Genomic DNA, 22,429 nt, shown 5'->3' with positions numbered 1-22,429 from the left:
CAAGCTCATTATAATCAGAGACATTGAAATAAAGAACAAACTGACAGCAGCCAGAAGGGAGGGGGCAGGTAAATAATGGGGGAAAGAAGGGACAGGGCCACCAAAGAACATGTATAAAGGACACATGGACAAAGCCAAAGTGGGATAGGATTGAAGGTGGGAGGTGAGGGTGGGTGGGGTGGGGGTAAAGTGGTGGTGGGAAAATGGAGACAACTGTACTTGAACAATAATAAAAAAGATTAAAAAATGAAATGTGCAACATGCTTTATATGCATTCTGTTTTAATCCTCATCCCAATCCTGAGAAGCAGACATTAATATATTTCTTTTACAAATAAGGAAAGTAGGCCTCAAGGAGTTTAGGTGACTTGCCGGAGTATATAACAGTTCTTAAGTGGTAGAGATGCGAATGGAATGCTTCATGTCTCTTTCACTGCAGAGCCCATACTTTTACCATTGTATCATACGGTCATATCAAGCCAGTTGCAACTCTGCAGGTATTAAGGGGTCTTCCTAACTGCTTGTTATTTACTTTGGAGAAAGGATTGGTTTCAGTGGGAACATGTATAAAAGAGGGTTTCTCATACCATTTCAAACATATCACTTGCACTTGATTTGATGGAGTTACCATGTCCAAAATCTCCAGAGGGGAACTTTTTCAGCCATACCCAATCACCCTAAAAAGAAAAAGCAGAGAATGGTGATGAGACCTAGTTGATTTAGAGCTACAGAGAAAATTTGTCTTCCACATGAAGGGTTTATAGTTAGGCCATCAACCCAAACAGGCTTTGTTCCTCCCCTCCCACCCTCCACCCCTTGGGCATTCTGTATTCTGAGCTAAAAATGGAGTCATACAAAGAAGTTAAAAATTGCAATTAACTAGAGACAGAAAAGCAATCAAAGGTAGGTAGACCCCCAAAAAGGAATTGATGTAGCTCCAAGTAGATTGATGTAGCTCCAAGTTCCCTGTGATTAATGGTGATGGTTGGTGGTTGCAATTCTTGCTGCCTTGAGACATGTAGTGAAGCAAATGTTTCCTGCATTTACTATGATACATTTTTCTCTTGTGACATACGCCATTTTAGGGGCTTCTTGTGCTTTGATCATAAACTGATTGGCTTAACTATAGATTAAACATTTTTATTTGGATATATTACCATAATAATATGAGTAACCTAGACTCTTTCAGAAGTATATTTCTGACTTGTTAAGTACAAAAGAGAAATTTCTAAGGTTGCTGTTAAGTCAAAAATAACAATTATTTTATTGTCTTCACTTTAACACTGGGACCTGATAGATAATTTTCTTCTACATACATAGCTTCAAGGATTCATCAGTCACCAAACCCTATTTAGTTTCTGTCCAACCCAAATTTTAAAAAAGCAGTACAAATATAGATTCATTTCCCCAATAATAATAATAATAATAATAATAATTAATAATGTCTTACATTTTTGCACAGTGCTGTCTATTCTTCAAAGTGCTTTCACATCTATTACCTATAGCCAGGAGATTCCATTTCAGGCTGTACCAATTAATGATTAAGTAGAGATAAGAAAGCAGAGAGCTCTGTGCAAATTCTGAGAAGAGAGAGTGTAAACATTCCCTTATAAGGAATATATCCAGCTGTGATACTGCATCTGGAGACCTGTAAGAGACAAAGGCTAACAATGGGCTTCAGGCATCTGAGTTACTTGCCCACACTTTGTGTTAAAGGGCATCTTCTAGTCAAGGAGCTCAAAACCCTTTAAACCATGGAATGGCTCTTAGAGGCCTTTAGCAGATGAACAAAACTGTGCCAGCCAGGTTCAATGCCTAGGGTTCAGAAAGGTAGCCCAGGATCAGTACATGGCAGCAGCATAACAATCAAAGCACCAAAGGCAGCCTTCCCAGTCTTGTGCCCAGGAATTCTTCAAGTGTGGCCCTGGTCCAGCTACATCATGGTCATTTGGGAACTGGTTAGAAAGGCCAATTGTGAGGCTCCACTTCACAATTACTTAATCATAGAAGTTATGAGGGCCTGGCATGAGCTTGAAGTTTTAGCCTTCTAAGGCTTTAGAGGGATGAAAGCTTAAGCTGAAAGAATAAACTCTAACTGGGAATTCACAAACTCGGCCAATGTGTGGGATATGCAAGTGGGTAATAAGGCCTTTCCAGCACCTTTAAAACTATATTACTTAGCCCATGGTCACTCCTAGCCACTATGGTACTTTTGTGCTAATTAGAAAAGGATGATTCCCTCAAGTAAAAAGTTATGTTATAGCCTGTGGCAGCCCTGTGATGTTGGGTAGCAACTGCATCTATAAACATACATGCATATACCACACTCTTATTTACTCATATATCTTCCACACACCAGGGAACACATTCCATTAGCAGTATGAATACTCTGCATACCATCAAGCCCTGCCTGCCAGATGAAGCCTTTTTGTCAGGTTTGGAGTCAAGCTGTAGAGGTGTGGTTGAGAAGCTGAAATTGTGTCTCCAAGAATATTAGGCAGGAAAAAAGAATAACCTCAAGAAACTCATGAGGCACAGTCAAGATAGCACATAGCCAGGTGCACATATATTTACCAGTGACTATGTATGTGCATGGTCTGGTGTGCTGGTATAAATGTAGGTATGAGAAGGTACCCCTGATACCTCATTTCAGAACTATGTTGGAAGGCCAGAATCTCTTTGTCCATACCTTCATCCCTCTCGTATAAGTTAGTGTATGTCTACCATGTGAATAGTACCATCTGAGATGTAGTGTCCTCATATAGGGCACAACCTGAACGGCATACTGGTAGCCCTGACTCTGCCTATACCTAGTACCTGATACCTTTTTTGTGGAGTCAGCCTTATTTCTGACATGGGTTAGCCTTCACTATGGCTTATTGACCTTTACAGGCAGTTAAGCAGAGCTGTTTTTCTCCTGCAAATTCATTAAATTTGAGAGCTAGAAAGGGTCTTAGGTACCCCTAGGCTAATCCTTTCATATCATGATAAAGAAACTGAATCCCAAAGAGATTAAAAGATTTTCCCAAGGTCAGAAAGCTAGGCAGTAATAGAACCAAGGTCTTCCATTTCTCACTTTGTTTCTTTTTTTTTAACATCAATGTGTGGTTGCCTTTCATGAGTCCCCCACTGGGGATCTGGCCCACAACTCAGGCATGTGCCCTGCCTGGGAATCCAGCTGGTGACCCTTTCTTTCGTAGGCCAGCACTCAATCCACTGAGCCACACCAGCCAGGGCTCACTTTGTTGCTTTGTTCATGGGCTTTCTTTGATTTGGGGAATGTGTGTATGTGTGTGTTTAAGATTTTGATAACTCTCACAAATTTTATAAGAAAAATTTTATTGAGTCTGTGTGTGTCCTACCTCATGAACAATGAAGAAAAAGAAGAAAAAGGGTAGGTTTTATCTTTACCACACATGCACTATTTGTTTTTTTTAAGAGAAAGAATGATAAAATACTTCACTCATCATTCACTTTTTAATTAAAAGAAACATCAAACTCTATCCACTAAAGTTTTTTAAAATATTTTTTATTGATTATGCTATTAGTTTTCCCAATTTTCCCCTCCCTATTTCCCCTCTGCCCTGCCCCCCCAACCCTCCAGCATTCCCCCTACTAGTTCATGTCCATGGGTTGTACATATAAGTTCTTTGAATCCTCTGTTTCCCATATCATTTTTTATCTTTCCCCATCTACCTTATGCCTACTAACCATGCTTCTTCTTCCCTGTACCTTTCCCCCCATTCCTCTCTTCCCCCTCCTCACTGAAATCCCTCCCTGTGATATCAGTTTCTCTGATTCTGTTCCTGTCCTGGTTGTTTGCTTAGTTTTTGTTTTTATTGTTTTTTCTTTTCTTTTAGGTTCATTTGTTGATAGTTGTGTGTTTGTTGTCATTTTACTGCTCATGTTTTTTATCTTCTTTTTCTTAGATAAGTCCCTTTAGCATTTCACATAATAATGTCTGGGTGATGATGAACTCCTTGAACTTGACCTTATCTGGCAAGCACTTTATCTGACCTTCCATTCTAAATGATAGCTTTGCTGGATAGAGTAATCTTGGATATAGGTTCTTGCCTTTCATGGCTTCAAATACTTCTTTCCACCCCCTTCTTGCCTGCAAGATTTCTTTCGAGAAATCAACTGCCAGTCTAATGGGAACTCCTTTGTAGGTAACTCTCTCCTTTCCTCTTGCTTCTTTTAGGATTCTTTCTTTATATTTATTCTTGGGTAACTTGATGATGTGCCTTGGTGTGTTCCTCTTTGGCTCCAACTTCTTTGGGACTCTCTGGGCTTCCTGGACTTCCTGGAAGTCTAGTTCCTTTGCCAGATTGGGGAAGATTTCCTTTGTTATTTGTTCAAATAAGTTTTCAATTTCTTGCTGTTGTTCCTCTCCTTCTGGCACTCCTATAATTTGGATACTGGAACGTTTCAGGTTGTCCCAGAGGTTTGCAAGAGTCTCTTCACTTTTTTGAATTCTTGTTTCTTCATTTTGATGGATGTTTATTTTTTTCCTTTTGTTCCAAATCATTGTTTTGAGTTCTGGTTTCCTTCTATCCCTGTTGGTTCCCTGAATGTTTTGCTTTATTTCACTTTGGGTATCCTCCCTTTGTTGTTTTGTTTTTTGTTTTTTGTTTTTTTTTTTTCATTTTTTGACCAAGCTCAGTCAGATCTGTGAGCATTTTGATTACCAGGACTTTAAATTCTCCATCAGATAGATTGACAACCTCCTCCTTGCTTAGCTCTCTTTCTGAGGCTTTACTCTGTTCTTTCATTTGGGCCACATTTCTTTGTTGTGGCATACTGATAAGTTGTAAGGGGGTGGGGCCTTAGGTATTCACCCAGGCAGGGCAACCGTCTTTGCAGTGCTGTGGTGCTGCCTCTGAGGGAGGGCCCAGACAGGGAACAATGCAGCTTGCCTGCTGGTCTCTAGCACACTTTTCAAGGGACTCTCGTGGGAGACTGGGAGCTTCTGCTGCTACCACAACCACTGTAGCCCACAGCCACCTCTGAGTCTCTTTAAGTCAGCCCCTCCCTCGCAGCCCACTGAAGGGGCAGCCAGCACCGCCCCCAAGGTCTGCAGCATCTCTGCAGTTTTTCTGAGTCAGCCCATGTGGTTCACCACCTTACAGGTCTGGTTGTTCTGGTTGATTTTTTTTATTATTCCTTTGCTGTCAGAGTTCCATGCAATTTGATTTTCTGGCACTTTTGGTTGTTTATTGATTTCAGATTTGTTGTTATCCTCCTTTCAGTTGTGCAAGGAAGCAAAGAGTCTTTACCTATACCCCCATCTTGGCCGGAACTCTATCCACTAAAATTTTTAGAAGTAATTTAAACTCCATTAGTTTTACACTAAGGCCATTGTGTATCAGTAAGCTTCAGTTTCCTCACTGATGTGGCTAGACCACTTAGATGATTTATTAGGTCTTTTTCATCTTTGATGATCAGAGATGTTTGGTGGATAGGAGAGGGGTGGAAAGAAAGCTATAAGGAATATAGAAAAAGGTGGAAAGAGAGAAAAAAGGATCTGGGAAATTAAGATGAATGTGGAGGGCATGCAGGGAGAGAAATGAAACAGAGCAGAACAAAGAGATGGCTTGAGAGGTAGGTGAGGTGAGAGAATGGAGAGGGATGATAATTTCAGTGGGTTCTCCCTCTGTGTACCAGAGTTGTACTACTGCCCATCTCACCCTTCTCACCTAGATTGTGATTACTAGAGCAGACATTGACATGCCCTACTACATCTGCCGTTGACAATTCTTTTTCCCAGAGGCCTGCTCATCTTACTTTCTTTTAACACCTCCAAGAATATCTATGAAATAAGGGCTGGTTTTATATGTAGTTCTAAAGGGTATGCATCTGTGTGTACAATCAAAGTGTGAATTTATGTTAGCATAGTACAATGTTATGGCACATCTTTAGAAAATCCTGTCATTTCCTATTACTCTGGGCACATTTCCTGGAACTTCCAGATCTTCCAATAGCAATTCTCATGAAAATGTGATTAATTTTAAACAAAAACTAGATATTGAACCTTTTTTAAAGATTTTATTTATTTATTTATTTAGAGAGGGGAAGGGAAGGAGAAAGAAAGGGAGAGAAACACGTGTGGTTGCCTCTCAAGCACCACCTACTAGGGACCTGGCCAGCAACCCAGGTATGTGCCCCAGACTGGGAATCAAACTGGCAACCCTTTGATCCGCAGGCCAACATTCAACCACTGAGCCACACCAGCCAGGGAAAACCTTTTTCAAAATACCCCTAAAAGAGAACTATTTTAAAAGGCAAATTAGGCCTCATTGTTTGATATGTTGATTCACTTAGCTTAGGCTCCCTCCCAGAGTCCTCTTCAGCCACAGCCAGGCAGTTTTCTAGTTCTAGCTGTCTTTTTTTTTTTCACCCCACCATCACCCTCATGTTGACTTCATTGTGTGGTATTATTCTTACTAACATACTCCTTTTATACAGATAAAGGCCCCCTTTGGCCTACACAGTTCAGAAATATTCATTATCTGACTGGCCAGCAGTCATTATGAGAACTAACTGAATTCTCTGCCTCTGTCCCAAATGAAGTTTTATCTGACAGATTCTTAAAGGACAGTTACATGCAAATGTTTATTTTTTTTTCTAATTCTACACTATAATCTTCCCACTCCACGAAATAAAACATACCACAATTCAACACATAGATTATTCCATAGAATCAGAGAATCATGACATATCCCAGCCATAGAAGGCTTTTAGATGTGTCTTAATCCAGCAATTCTCAACCCTAGCTGCACATATAAAGGAACTTTTAAATACTGCCAATGCCTAGGCCCACCCCCTACCAAATAAATCAAAGTTACTAGGGGTGAAGCCAGGGCATAGGTATTTTTTAAAGTTTCCTATGGAGATTCTAGTAAGCAACCAAGATTAAGAATTCAGTTCAACCCCTATTTTTATAGATTAAAAACAAAGAGATTGCCTTAAGTAATTGAGATTTACTTCAGAATATTAGAGATGTCAATATATGTATAAAACCATCAGCCCATACCATTTGACATCCAAAAGCTATGTGACTATCTTATCTTTAGTCTTTGACACAGTAGAACCATCAATTTCCCAACATCTCAAGTTTACACTTAAAGCAAATTAAGTTCAAGATGAGATCCAGAGGTTTTCTGCCACAAATTTAAGTCAAATCACTGAGCTACGCTGAGCAAATGTATACCATGCCAATTTTGGTGCTTTAAGCCCCTGTCAATTATTTATCTACTGGATGACAACATTCACTTGGAAAACCCAGTGTGGTAGATAATTAAATAACCCATTCTGCCTTGTTTTGGACTTTCTTTGTAGTTACTATGGAATTTGACAGTGTTTGATGCTTTTGGGAGTATCTTCAAACAAAACAAGGAAACCATACTGGGATGGCCTCACTTAAAAGGGACAGAAAGGCAGTCTAGTTTCCTTTGTATCCCCTGCTTAACTCTTTCCTCCTGAGAAGAAACAATTCATCTCTCCAACTGATACAAGATTTGTTCTGGTTGCCAAATTCCAGTATCTTAGAACAAGGGGTCAGAGGTGGCCTCTTAAAGTTTGAAAGACAGAAACTTGAGTGAAATAAAAAGATTTCTATTTTACACAGCAGAAGGCAACCTGTTACTATCAGAGTCAGTGCAGGTTAAAAACTAAATGAATTAATAATTTCAAAAAATACTATTTCAATGATATTATAAGATAACAAGTATAAAAAGAACAACTAGCATTTGAAAAGAAGGATTCACCTAAACTCTACTCTACCCAAACATTTATCTAGACATCCTGTCACAAAGTTGACTTAAAAAGTCATTTCTTCTATTATTACATCTATATCTTTTGGAAGGAGTGATATGATTAAGTGTTTGGGTCTCACAGCTTTTTCTACATGCATAGTAAATAATGGAGTTGAAAACTCAATTAAGTTATAAGAAAGTAGATTAGTTGCTGAGGATAATCATTGTCAAAAATGTCAACCAAACAAGTCTATAAGGGAATAACAGAAAAAAACCTGAGAAGACTTACCAAAAGTCTCAATATTTTTAGCCCACAGACTAAATCCTAAATCACTGATTCATTTTAAAACGCAAGGAGGCAACAGATTAGAAAGCAGATTATCCTACCTCCTAAATTGTCATGTTGGAGTTTCCATAGGTAGCTGGAGTTAGACACCCTGAAGAAAATGAGAGCTTTAGGGACCTCCCACTTTGGACCCCTGATGTAATCTGGAAGCTTACAATGGCATGACTTCCTCCCTGTGAGTATATTAGGAAAAAAAATTATAAACAAAATTCTCATGATTTAGGACAGAATACTGAGCTATGGTATAGATACTGTGTTTACCTGTTTTCTTTCTTTTGTATTCCAAAAAAAGTAACTATATGAATTAAATTCTGTAAACATGAGGTTGATTCATTTTCCCTATTCCCAGTACTTTTTTTAGGCCAGGATTGGTACCATGGTTTACCTCTTTATACCACAAAAGAAAGGTAAATACTTGCAGGTATTTCCATGTCCTGGAGAGGATTAGAATCATAGATTTGGAAGGGCAAAAAAAGAACACTAGGCATAATCTAACCTGAGACCCTCATTTATAGACAAAAATGAGAAAAAGATAAATAACTAGCATTTTGAAAGAAATCAATTGCAGAACTAGGACAGAATCCCACCCTTCTGTCTTTCAGGGCTGGCTTTTTTTTAATACAATCTTCAATGGCATCCTTCTTTGTGCAGGTAAGATCAATGGCAGAAGGTATCCCATGAAGCACTAAAATGATAGAGAGTTAGTAAGTCATCTCCCTATGATTTATGAGTCTAGCGCTTTAAAAGGTCAAATTCCCTCTTGCTTGATTTGTTAACATGTACACTTAAGTTTGGCAGCAGAGGGCTAGGAAGTGCACAGTTGAATGACAAAAGGAAGAGTTATCTGCAATCTATGTAAACCTTTAAAATTAATTAATTTTATCTTCAACTGAACCTGAAGACTTATTTCACATGAAGAAATAATAAATCAACAGGTTCCTCATATTTTTCTCCATGTCTCCAAATATGTCTCTTTTAGAGTTATAGCAAGTCAGAGTTAGTAGTTACATTTGATACTATCTAGGCCAGCTCCCACCTGCAACTCTAACACCCTCCTTTTATAATGAGGAAACAGACACCTAGAGAGGGATGTAGGTACTGGAAGAAGAATGTAGATGTTACATTTGCTGTCCTTGTGTTCTTTCTATCACATCATGCTTTGCTTCAGTCTTACTTGCCAAACAAATTTAATTTTAAGTACTTTTACACATTCTGCCCTTAATGGTCTTTGATAAACTGAAGATCACTACTTGCTTTAGACCTATATTAATTTTACCAAGATAACATATAACAAAACCAAGGCAATAGTAAACTATACCTATTCCCCTTATGTGTTGAAATCCCAACAGCTCAAGATTCAGACAAGATATAAAACTTGACTCTTCACTCTTACATCAGAGCAAGGGCAGAGAGGAATCCCTTCGTTATTAATTCTTCCTTTTCATTATTTATTTTCTTACTTCAGTAGGAGTACTTAGATGTGTACATTCAGATATAGGCCTCTCTATTAAGGGCAAAGGAGAAAGCAAGAGAATCTGCCAAAATTCATAAACATTTGATCTTCAGCTTCACTTTCCTCTAAAAACTTCCTTTCCTGACCTGACTTCTTCAAACCTGCTAATTTTTCTGGACTGAATTAATTCTATATTCACAAAGAGTTTATACTTTCAGACATTCAATTTGCATGGAATTCTTGGCTTTGCTTCTTGACTGATTAGACACAGCCAGCTACAAGTTTGTGACTGCACAGCCCCCTTTCTTTTCCCTTCAGGATGTGTGATACAAGGTAAGTGCCAAAAAATCTGGAGGCCAAGAGTTATGTTCTCCTAGGACAATGCCATCCTTTTCAATCTGGGCCAAAATAGTAAAACTAAAAATAAAAAGGGCATTCTTTATAAGGGTATTGATCTGTCACTATTAATTTTTCTCACTCATATGGTGAAGAATGGTGATTGCTTTTTTTCTCCCATTATGTCAAAATATAAGCACATGGTCTGTCATAATGAAAGAAAAGGTCTGTCATAATGAACAGCATTTTAAAATCCCAGGCACTTTGTTCATCTGAAGAAAGTACTATTCTGCTATTTATAGTGATCTAGTGAGAACTGTATGGAACCCAAATATATTTTGTACCTCAGTAGGAAAGTGAGAAGGTATAGGTGGAGGTTTTATAGACATTACTGGACTATTGCAAGGCCTGTAGAAAGAAAAGGCTAATTCAGTCCAAAATTGAGCAATGTTTATTATTTGGGTACTGTAGAGCCAAAACATTTAGTCAACAGTTATGAACTGTCATTCTGACATGGATACCACCAAAGAAGTAAGGCTTTAAAAAATAGATTTATTGGCTTCCAGCCAAGATGGAGGCATAGGTAGACTTGCCACTCTCTCAGAAGAGTCCATTTAAAGATCCCACAGGGTCATAGAATCCAGCCACTCTTGGAATCAGCACCAGGGCAGCAACTGGAAGGATGCCAGACACTTGCAGGAAGTGGGGAAGTGATTGGAAATGGGCAAGAGCCAAGCAAGCAGCATTATTCCCTCTCTTACCCCTCCCCCAAACCCCACACACAGTGCCACAAAGTGACCAACTGGGTTGTACTTCCCTAGTGAATACCTAAGACTCTTCCCCTTACAATGTAACAGGTACACTGACAGGGGAACCAAAGCACCTCCACTTAATATACAAAAACACAGGGAGACTGCCAGATTGAGGAGACAAAGAAATAAGGCCCAAATTATAGAACAGAACAAAACACCAGAAAAAGAACTAAATGAAATGGAGATAGCAAACCTATCAGAATCAGAGTTCAAAACACTGCTTATAAAGGTGCTCAAAGAACTCACTGAGTATGGAAATAGGATAAAAAAGACTCAGGGAGAAATTAAGGTTACCTTAAGTGAAATAAATAAAAGTCTACAGGGACCCAAACAGTAGAGGAGAAATCAAGATTCAAATCAATGCTTTGGAACATAAGGAAGAAAAAAAGCATTCAAGCAGAACGGCAAGAAGAAAAAATAATTAAAAAAAAACTGAGGATAGTCTAAGGAGCCTATGGGACATTTCCAAACATACAAACATCCAAATCATAGGGATGCCAGAATAAGAGGAAAAGCAAGAAATTGGAAACTTGTTTGAAAAAATAATGACAGAAAACTTCCTTAATTTGGTGAAGGACAGACATGTAAGTCCAGGAAGCACAGAGAGTCCCAAACAAGTTGAACCCAAAGAGGACCACACCAAGACACATCATAACTAAAATTCCAAAGGTTAAAGATAAAGAGAAAATCTTAAAGGCAGCAAGAGAAAAGCAGAGCATTACCTACAAAGGAGTTCCCATAAGACTGTCAATTGATTTCTCAAAAGAAATTTTGCAGCCTAGGAGGGACTGGCAAGAAGTATTCAAAGTGATGAAAAACAAGGTCCTACAACCTAGATTACTCTATCCAGCAAAGCTATCATTTAGAATGGAAGTACAGATAAAGTGCTTCCCAGACAAGGTAAAGCTAAAAGATTTCATCATCACCAAGCCCTTGTTGTATGAAATGTTGAAGGGACTTATCTAAGGAAAAGATCAAAACTATGAACAGTAAAATGACAACCAACTCACAACTATCAACAATAGAATCTAAATAAAGAAAGGCAAACTGGGCAAGCAACTAGAACAGAAGCAGAGTCATAGAGATGAAGATCACACAGAGAGTTGTCAGTGGGGAGGGGGAGGAGAATGGGGGAAAAGGTACAGGGAATAAGAAGCATAGTTGGTGGGTACAGAATAGACAGAGGATATTAAGAATAGTATGGAAAGTGGAAAAGCCAAAGAACTCATATGTACGACCCATGGACATGAATTAATGGGGGGATTGCTGGAGGAAATGGGGGTACCAGGTGGAGGGGTGAGGCAGCCACTGGCCAGCAGTGACCACAAATGCTGCAGCTGCTCATGATACGAGAAAACATACACATGGACTAGCGAGTCCTGTGGAGGAATAGGAGTGGCATGGCCACTCTAGTGGAGAGCACCCCGTTTTCCCACCCGAGCAGGCTTTTATTAAGAACACAGATACAGTTTGTGGATTACAGTCTGGCAGGGAAGATCAAATGAATAGGTAGCTTTCAAAGGGGCTGGAAGAACTCACGCTGGGATTCTGGGCTGAGATTTTGGGGTTTTATCACTTAAAAAGACTACAGGACCTAAAAGGCTAGTTTCGTTTCCTACCCGTGCCTTCATATTCTAATTCAAGAGCATCCTCCAGCAAGCAGGTCTCACAGAATCTTGCATACTCTATGTCCCAGGTCTGATTACCCCAAGGGTCCCCCAACTCTGGTCTGGACTGCACCACCCCTGTTATTTCTGCAGGCCTGAGTCGGGCAGAGGAGACAAAGGCAGCTGGGAGACTTGGATTTCTCACAGCTAGAACAAGGACTCAGGCTTTGTCAAAGCCAAGGGGGCAGGGGTCAATGTCCATCACCCCTTCATTTCCACAGCCCCCTGAGTCTCTTCCCTGAGGGCTTTCCCACATGATTGGGTCTGTCTTAGATTCATCCTCTTTTTAGAGAATTGTTACCCATCATTGACTGCCGATCATACAATGGGAGCTGGCACAGAACAGGCAGTGTTCATGCCAGGGAAATAAGTTTTGTCTCCTTAGTGTCTCCTGGTTCAGAGGTCTCTTACTCAGCCTGAGCTGTCGGGGGTTACAGCTTCCTGAGACCAGGCAGGGCAGATCCCAACAGAGGGGGACAAAGTAGAGAAAATGGGACAATTCTAATAACATAATCAATAAAATATACTTAAAATAGATATATTACAAAAATAGGTTTATTGCTTTTGATAAAAACTATACTCTATATTGCTATTTATACAAAATAACTCACAGCCATCTGCTTCTATTACTAATCATCCATTTCTGGATAAAAATATTATCACAGCATTGAATACTTGTTTTTTTTTTTTAGTATCACATTATATATTGAGATTGCTTTAGAGCTTGCACTTCAGTATCTACCCTTTCTAATTGTGGTGGGAAATTTCATACAAGGCATATTCAGTGTGGCAAATCCAGACGAATTCCACCACCTCAGGTGGCTTCACAAATAAAGGCTGTCATCAATACATTTTTATTACATGAGGGCAGAATACAGCTTTAAGTCAGAGTAATAATTTTAGCATTCAACAATACATTTCCAGGAACATGATATCAACCTTTCAGCAGGATCTGATTATTTAAACAAGTAAGAGTTAGTGTTGTAATTAAAATTAAATCAAACAGCTGAACATTTTATTTGATTCCAACTGCTTAGACTATTACCCTGCAAATCCATTCTCACCCAGCCAACTAATTAAAGTACACATTACAGTGTCATATTTAGGCAAATGATCAGTTTGGTCACATAGATAATTAATTCTAAGATCTTGTACATGGGTGTAGCAAAAGTAAATAGCATATAGGAGTAATATGACATGTTTGCATCTTCTCCCTACCTCTTGACAACACAATACTAGAATTTGCAAAGACTAAGGTCTTTATTTTGGCTATATACAGGGCACAGAAAGGCACACTCTTCCATTGCCCCCTATATTTGACAAACTATTCTCCACACATTATCTTTTCCAAGCTTTGTTTATACTGTTTTCTCTGCTTAGGATGCCTATAGAGGCCAGATGGGTACTATAAATTGATGAAATAGGCTGAGCATAGAGCAATAGAGAGTGTTGGGAACTGTCAAACTGCAGAAAGCATGGATTTTCCAAAAAGAGTTCCTACTACCAAGTTCCAATTGTCACAATGATACCCAAGGTTGATAGATCATCCAACCTTATAAAAATCACTCAGAAATCCAGGTTCTTATGTGTAACCTCATAATTTCAAAAATCTGGCTACTGATTTTTGTAACCATAAGGGATGAACAAAAGTGATTACAAGTTTCAGACCCATGATCTAGAAAAATCTTATCCTTCCTTCTTTAAGACATAGCTTCAGCGCTGGGTCTCTGAAAAGCCTTTCTCCACTTACCTGTTTCCTCTGAACTTCTACCATATTTATACTGTCTTTTGTTTAATAGGGTTTCTATCAACTTTTTTGTGTAGCATGATTTGCTTCTCTGACTTCACTATAACCTCCTTTAAGACAGGGACTTTATGCCATCTCTAGCACAGGACCAGTACATAGTAGCAGGCACTCAATAAAGATAGCCAATTACAACACAGTCACAATCAGAACAGAACCCCTGGGGAGGCTCAACTCTCTTTCAGCAGTTGATTCAATCACAAAACTTTTACAAACACTTACTATACTATCAGCACCATGTCAAGTCTTTGGGCTAACATTAAAAAAACAACAACAGATGTACCATTGACCTTGTGGAACTAGCAATCAAATGTTGAGTCCAAATGTACAAAAAAGGGATATATGAACTCAAAACTACCCTGTAGCTCAAAGTGTACTACATCACTTATACATAACTGTCCTAAGATGACACTGTCCAATAGAAATATAACATGAGCCACCTATGTAATTTTAAGTTTTCTAGTAGGTATATTACAAAAACATGAGAAAAAAAAGGTGAGATTACTTTTAACAATATACTTTAACCCAATAGATCCAAAGTACTATCATTTTAAGATGTAATTAATATATTTTTAAAATTTAATGAGATATTTTACGTTTTTGTAGTCTTCGAAATCCAGTGTGTATTTTAGTCTTACAGTACACCTCAATTCAGACTAGCCACATGTCAAGTGCTCAGTAGTCACTAGTGGCTTGTGGATGCCATATTGGACAGTTCAGCAAGAAAAAGGGAAGCTCCTTACTTTACTGCCAAAATGAGGCTTGATAAATGTCACATCCTCCAAAGTCAGTAGAATTCTGTTCAGCCCTTTAGTCAGCTGGATTTTATTTATATGATGGCTAAAACAGGCATAATATCAGAGGGTCATAGAGGGCTTCATGTTTTTCAAACCCAAGGTACATTTGTCCTATGATAGAAGTTTAAGAATACACAAGATAATTGAGGGAATAACCACACCTGGATCTTTACTGTAGTACCTACAGCAAAGAGAGGCAGGAACTCTGGTCCTCACAACTTGCAGAATTACAAAGACCAAAAGAGAAAAATGAAAATGCTATTGAAGAAACATCAAAGGAAGGGATGAAGGTGTTGCATAGGGATGGCATCTGAGACCAAAAAAGTGGTGTTCCCATCACAAGGGCATATTCCAAAACATCACCTCTAAATACTTTTAAAGAACTCAACACCTTTTCTCACATGCTATAGTGTATATTCTAATAATACCAGGGCTAAGAATCATTAATCTCCATTATACAGACATAAGACCACATTAAAGATAAAAACAACATCAAGCAAATTGTGTGAGATCCCCTGGCCTGAGGCAGAGCTGGAACTGAAATCCTTGGTCCCTGGCTGTGGGCCCAGATTTCTGCCCACGAGACCACTTGTCTTGCAAAGTTGCATATATACATTGCCAAAGCAGCAGTTTGAAAAGTGAAAAAATTCAATCAGTTGGTTGTTTTGTCTACATGATTCCAAACAACTGGGAAGACTGGGTTTTGTTTTTTCTTTTACTGAATTGGTCTCTTGTCTCAGAATTACATAGACCCAGTTTAAACCTGATTCTCTCCAAGTGCCCATTAATTTGCAGTAAATGTAATTATTTCTTACAAATCTGCTACTAGATACATATGAGTTTATGATCTCTAACCACATAGCCAAGTAGGTCAATTTGAGGACTTGGAGAGAATCTTGGATCAGTTCACATGGTTGTTTTGTTCTGTCTTGTGGGTCTGACAGCTACAGTTTGACTTACTTTTTCCATAACCCTTAATGGTCACCCTATGGAATATACTAAAGCTGAGTTTCAGAGTGGGGAAAACAACCACTGAATCAAAGTGTTTTATCAAGTTGCTTTAAGAAATATACAATGTCACTGAAGTTTGTTTTGTTTTGTTTTTGAGAAAGGGGGAGGGAGGGAGAAAGAGAAGGAGAGGAACATCAATGTGCAGTTGCCTCTCGCGTGCCCCACACCAGGGACTTGGCCCACAACCCAGTCATGTGCCCTGACAGGGAATTGAACCAGAGACCCTTTGGTTCACAGGCCAGCAGTCAACCCACTGAGCCACACCAGCCAGGGCCAATGTCACTGCAGTTTTAAATACCAGCAACCCAGTCAGTTTTTCTCATTGATTCCACTGGTTTGTAAATACACAATATGTTTCTAATGGTCTGCCAACAAATATGACTGTTATCACTGTGGGAGCTGCCACACTGCAGAGAACATTAAAAGAGCCCTATAGTGAATTTTTGGGTAGACCCCATGAATCTTTTGGCAAAATAAATCATCACTCCCTAACTTATCTGTTTCATGTGTGTAGTGAATTGTCTTAAAGCAAACACACCTGTCAAAATAATCATGCTACAGAATACATACAAGCAGAAAAGGAACTGGACTCCCAATCCAAAGACCTATTCAGATTCTGTCATTAATTAGCCATATGACCTTGGATAAAAAATTTAACCTCTTCCTGCCCCAGTGTCCTCATCTATTTAGTGAGATAATTGTCCTTGCATTATCTGCTTTTATATATTTATTTTGAAAATCAAATTAAATAATGCATGTGAAAGTACTTTGAAAAGCAAGAAGCACTATGAAAGTATAAGGGCTCATTTTATCATTATGATCATTAGTATTATGAAGCACAAGGGAGCCCTATGGAAAGGAGAGGCAATCTGTTTCAGATGAGGAAAAAGGAGGAATTCAAAGAATCCTTTGTTTTGGGGTGGTTGGGTTCTTTGGACACCTTTCTTTCTGAAAAAGACTTAAACAATCAAAACACAGAAAATGAAGGAACAGAGAATCACTATCCTGCACATAATCACCATCTATTACAGAAACTCATCAGCCACTCAGCTCCTCTGATTAAAGAGAGCCATGTGGGCAGAGAGGGAAGTCACCATCAAAGAGAGGATGGCTTTTGTGCTTTGTTAGCTGAAGAACCAAGAACCAAGTGACTCTGAAAAATGATGCACTTTTTTGTCCCATCTCTGAGTTTTTGGTGACCAATTCAAGTACCAACTGCCTCAAACTCATTTTCATCTCCAGTCATTTTCATCTCTAACTAATCATGTCCATCTATAATCAGTTTCCTCTCCAATTTTCTTTGCCCTTCAGTCACAAGCTCCAAAACAAATCCCCCAACTCCATGTTTTTTTATTTTTCCTTCCCTTACCAAGAATTGTAGATTGGGCTCATTCTAAGCCCAAAGAACCAGTCCATTCCATGGGAACGACTCATGAGACCAGTCTTTTGAGGGGGGCATAACAGCTAACACCAACAGCTGAGTGACTCGATTTGCCACCTTACCATGGGATGTTTTGGCATTGGGAAGCCAGAGTCTATTACTCCTCAAATCTCCCTAAAGGGGGAAGCTTTTTGATTGAATGGAATTTATTTTCGCTAAGTAGCTAATAATGTTAATTAAATACTTTATTCTTTGGCAGCAGCTAAATTAAAGACACTAAATTTCTGTTGTGAGTAGGAATATGTTGCAGTCACGGACATAAAAAAAAAACTTCCTTTGAAGTCATGTCTTCATTGATACAGTAGGAAGCTAGGCAATAAGCAAAATTAGGTAAACAAGTATTATAGGATGGGACCTTGCCCGAGGGTGACATTTCCTCCCATAGCAGTTTAGACTCCCTGTCCTTTCATATCACTGGTCATTTGGTTTGGCACCTCCCCTGATCTTTCCTCCCCTGGTATGTCATTAGTCATGTTAGACTCTATTAGAGGAGGAATAAGGGGGCTAGAGAATATCCAAATATAACTCCCATACAAGCCCTTGCATGACCCCTCTCTTAAGCATTAAGCTCTCCAGATAATGAGGTTCTGGCCCATATCAAATAATCTTAGGAAAAAAGCCTCGGGTCTATTGACCACTGAGACAGTGTTTTGGTCAAACCAGAGATAACATCTAGGCCTCAGTTGAATTTCCCAGGCACCATAAAGCAGCAAAACAGATGAAGTAACACCATGGCTGACACAGGACCAACTGCAATGACCAATAACCTCATGCCTTGGTACTGACCAATCAGTAGAAACCACAAACCTGAAAGGACACACCTGGAAAGCTGATGAATATTCTATTGAGATCTTCCCCTGAGACCTCCTCTAAAATCTCCGCCTTTGGAAAACATGTAAAACTGCTTAAGACAAAGGACCCAATGTGCACTCTCTCTGAAGCACACCCCTGCCTTTCCTCCTTTCCTTCCCACAGGCTCATTTTCTTTGCCTTTCTTTTTTCCAAGCTCCAAGGACACTTCCTTTGCCTCTGTAACTTGTTTTCTGAGACCATGCAGCCCAATTGGCTCACTTCTTCTATCTCTGTGACTTTCTAAATAAATTTCTTATGCCAGAGTTCTTGGCTCTGAATTGTGTTTTAGCCAAACTCAAGGACCAAGGTCTAACATCACCAGTAACATTCTGGTGCCATCTGCCATCAACATCTATCAAGTGTGTTTTACCAATTCATAAGCTATCTACTACTCTGTGTGGCTTTATCAAGTTTCTAATTCCAGTGAGAATAGATAATTTTGTCATTGTTGTTGTTTTTCACAGCAATGCCAACATATTAAACACTAAGAGCTAACCCTGTTAGTGTTCCAATCCAGGATTTCACAGTCATCAGAATATTATAGCTGGAAGGGCTCTTAAAGATCATCTAAACCAATGCCTTTATTTTAAAATGAGAAAATTCTGGCCAATAGAGGTTTAATGTCTGGTCCAAATTTATACAGGTGTTCAATGCACTTTAGAAAGTCTTTCTTCTTTTTTTGACATTTTATGTTTTTTAAATAAATTACTTTATTGCTGTTCAGTTACAGCTGTCTGCATTTTCTCCGCACCCCTCCCCCAAAACCCCAGCCAAACCCACCTCCCTCCCTTGCTTCCACCCTCTCCCTTGGTTTTGTCCATGTGTCCCTTATAGTAGTTTCTGAAAACCCTTCTCCCCACTGTTCCCTCGCCACTCCCCTCTGGCTACTGTTAGATTGTTCTTAATTTCAACATCTCTGGTTATATTTTGTTTGCACTTTTCTTTTGTTGATTATGTTCCAGTTAAAGGTGAGATCATATGGCATTTGTCTTTCACTGTCTGGATTATTTCACTTAGCATAATGCTTTCCAGTTCCACCCATGCTGTTGCAAAAGGTATAAACTCCTTCATTCTCTCTGCTGCATAGAATTCCATTGTGTAAATGTACCGTAATTTTTTGATCCACTCATTTACTGATGGGCACTTAGGTTGCTTCCAGCACTTGGCTATTGTAAATTGTGGTGCTATGAACACTAGGGTGTATAGTTTTCTTTGGATTGGTGTTTCAGGGCTCTTAGGGTATAATCCCAGCAGTGTAATTATTGGGTCAAAAGGCAGTTCAATTTCTAGTTTTATGAGGAAATTCCATACTGTTTTCCACAGTAGCTGCACCAGTCTGCATTCCCACCAACAGTGCACTAGAGTTCCCTTTTCTCTGCATCTTCTCCAACACTTGTTGTTTGTTGACTTGTCTATGATGGCCAATCTGACTGGTGTGAGGTGGTATCTCATTGTGGTTTTAATTTGCATCTCTCTGATAGTTAGTGATGCTGAGCATCTTTTCATGTGTCTCCGGGCCCTCTGCATGTCCTCCTTGGGGAAGTGTCTAGACTGTCTTTCTTGAAACTCACCAAAATAAATGCACTCCATTCCCTACCAATTTTGTAGCACATTGTTAACAGAACTACCCTTACAAAGAGATAACAAAGGTGTTCTTTGTTGGGTGGAATGTGTAGAGTGAGAGAGTTGTGGTTGAGTTCATTTTTCATTTTTCCTAAATCATCCTAGTATAAGGTATGGTCTAACTCTTAAAATGCAAAGATTATTTTTTTTTAAAAAAAAAGGGTGTATAGTAAACCACCTTCAGCCATTTATCCCTGATCCTGAATTAATTTATGAGAATAGTTGGTCACCTATTAAGGACCTGATGGATGAAGACAAAGAATGGTGACAATGATGATGTTAATGATTACCTATGAGAGCTTTGGTCCAAGGAAGAAAAACAGTAAAAATCTGGAATACAATACTCTGGGCAAAAGCCATGAATGTTAAAGTGAGGATTATGAACTCCCAACAGTCAGCGGGATAGTCTCACCTGCTTGGAAAGAAGGTGAGACTTGCAATTTCATGAGCACATACTATGAGCCAGGTATTATTCTAGGGACTTTATTTAGTCCACATTACAATCTTGTGAGTTAGTATCACTATCCCTAAATATTGGATTCTAGCTAATTCTGCCTAATTCTTGGAACTTGTTAAAATACCTCTACTCCATTCCCTACAAGTCCATACCATTTAGGGAAGGAGATGGTTATAGAAGATGCTGCCAGTGGAAAAAAGAGCACAGACAGAGAGTAGATAATCCCTGAAGTACTAGTTCTCTTATTTTATAATAGTGTTGAGAGACAGATTTACTCACAAGCCACAACACTGACAACACAGCTGAGGAAATTATTCTTGACATCTTGAAAACTCTTCACCCTAAATGGGGTTTATAGGGGTGGTAAATCACTATAGGAAAAAGAAAATTAGTGGGTCATGTAATGAGGGTATTATACTGCAACATGACTTCCTAGAAATCAGTATTAACAGGGTTATTATGGGCTTATATTTTTAGGTACAAAAAAAGAAACAAAAATGTACCTTATAAAGTAAACAAATCCATTAATAGACAGAAGGGTTATGAGCAAAACAAGGTAGACCATCATGGCAAAAACAGGGTTGAAATCTGCAAAGAACAAGAGGCAGAGGAAGGATTGCATTATCAGAGAGAGGCTATAAATAAAAAGCACCACAGAGCAACTCCCCATGCTTTCTGGTAACTCTAAAATCAAGCTACATCTACCTAAACTCCATTTTTCTACAGTACAGTCTGTCTTGTTGACTTTACAGACACAGAAAGCAATTTCACTCTTCTGAAGCAAAACCACCCCCACCCTGACAATTACAAATCACATGGATTAAGGCTGACCTGGGTATTTCTTTGGAGAAAAAAAGTCCATGAATGGAAAACTTTGAGTACCTTACTTTAAGTTGGACAGCAATAGAGATTTATTTATTTATTCTTAGTTCTTAGTTCTTCAGAATAAATATGTTAGCTCACTTGTGAAAGCTAAGTATTATGTTGCCTTCATAAAATAAAAGACCTTTTTAATTCCCCTGATCCCATAGATGTAGTAAGGTTTTTTTTATTTTTACTTATTGATTTAAGAGAGAGAGTCATGTATTTGTTGTTACACTTAGTTATGCATTCATTGGTTTATTCTTGTGCATGCCCTGACTGGGGATTGAACCCACAACTTTGGAGTATTGGAACAATGCTCTAACCAACTGAGCTACCTGGCCAGGACAACCTCATGAGTCTTTGATGAAAAATATAGCACTTGTTCTTTAAGAGTGAGTCCAGATTTGATAAGTGGTGTTTTCATCAGGATATAAATTGGCCTCTTGAAAATCTAAATATTTGGATTGATTACTAACATTTCAAGGGGAAAATATGTGATGACACAAGTAAATAGGTAGTTGAGTATGTCAAATGAAAGCAAAATACAGAGCCAAGATGGAGGTATAGGTAGATACATTTTGCCTCCTCATACAACAAAAAGAAGGACAACAACAAATTAAAAACAAAAAATAACCAGAACTGCTAGAAAATCGAACTGTATGTAAGCCCGACAACCAATGAGTTAAAGAAAAAACATTCATCCAGACCATCAGGAGGGGCAGAGACAGGCAGCTGGGGTGAAGAGGACTCATGGCAAGGCAGTGGCTGGAGGACCAGGCAGTCCCATATTTTCATGCAGATAAACTGGAAGGAACAACTGGGGAGCAAGACAGACCATGCAACACAAGGTTCCAGCATGGGGAAATGAAGCCTCAAAATCTCTGAAAAAACCTGTGGGAGTTGAGGCAGCAGAAGAAACTCCTAGCCTCATAGGAGAGTTTATTGGAGAGACCCAGAGGATCCTAGAATGTACACAAGCCCATCCACCCAGGAATTAGCACCAGAAGGGCTCAATTTATGTGCAGGTAGTGGAGGGAGTGACTGAAAGCCAGTCAACAGCTGAGCAAGTGGCATTATTCCCTCTCAGACCCCTCCTCCACAATCAGTGCCACCACCCAGTGATGTGGGTTGCCCAGCCCTGGCCAAAACCTAACGTTCCACCCCTTACTATGTAACAAGTGCACTGAAACAAACAACAACAAAAAATATGGCC

General features: G+C 39.1%; 1 protein-coding gene across 1 annotated transcript in view; it reads right to left on the bottom strand.

Annotated features, from left to right (window-relative positions):
- GUCY2F (guanylate cyclase 2F, retinal) overlaps positions 1 to 22,429 on the bottom strand; it is a 133,226-nt gene that overhangs the window by 68,831 nt on the left and 41,966 nt on the right. Inside the window, 4 exon segments of the mRNA XM_028523405.2 lie at positions 587 to 676; positions 8,141 to 8,272; positions 14,915 to 15,011; positions 20,856 to 20,940. Of these exon segments, the coding sequence (XP_028379206.2) occupies positions 587 to 676; positions 8,141 to 8,272; positions 14,915 to 15,011; positions 20,856 to 20,940 (404 nt within the window).

This window comes from Phyllostomus discolor, chromosome X (genome assembly GCF_004126475.2).
Source record: "Phyllostomus discolor isolate MPI-MPIP mPhyDis1 chromosome X, mPhyDis1.pri.v3, whole genome shotgun sequence".
NCBI lineage: Eukaryota > Metazoa > Chordata > Mammalia > Chiroptera > Phyllostomidae > Phyllostomus > Phyllostomus discolor.
The sequence above is the reverse complement of the archived record's forward strand: the minus strand, read 5'-3'. Positions and strand labels throughout refer to the sequence as shown.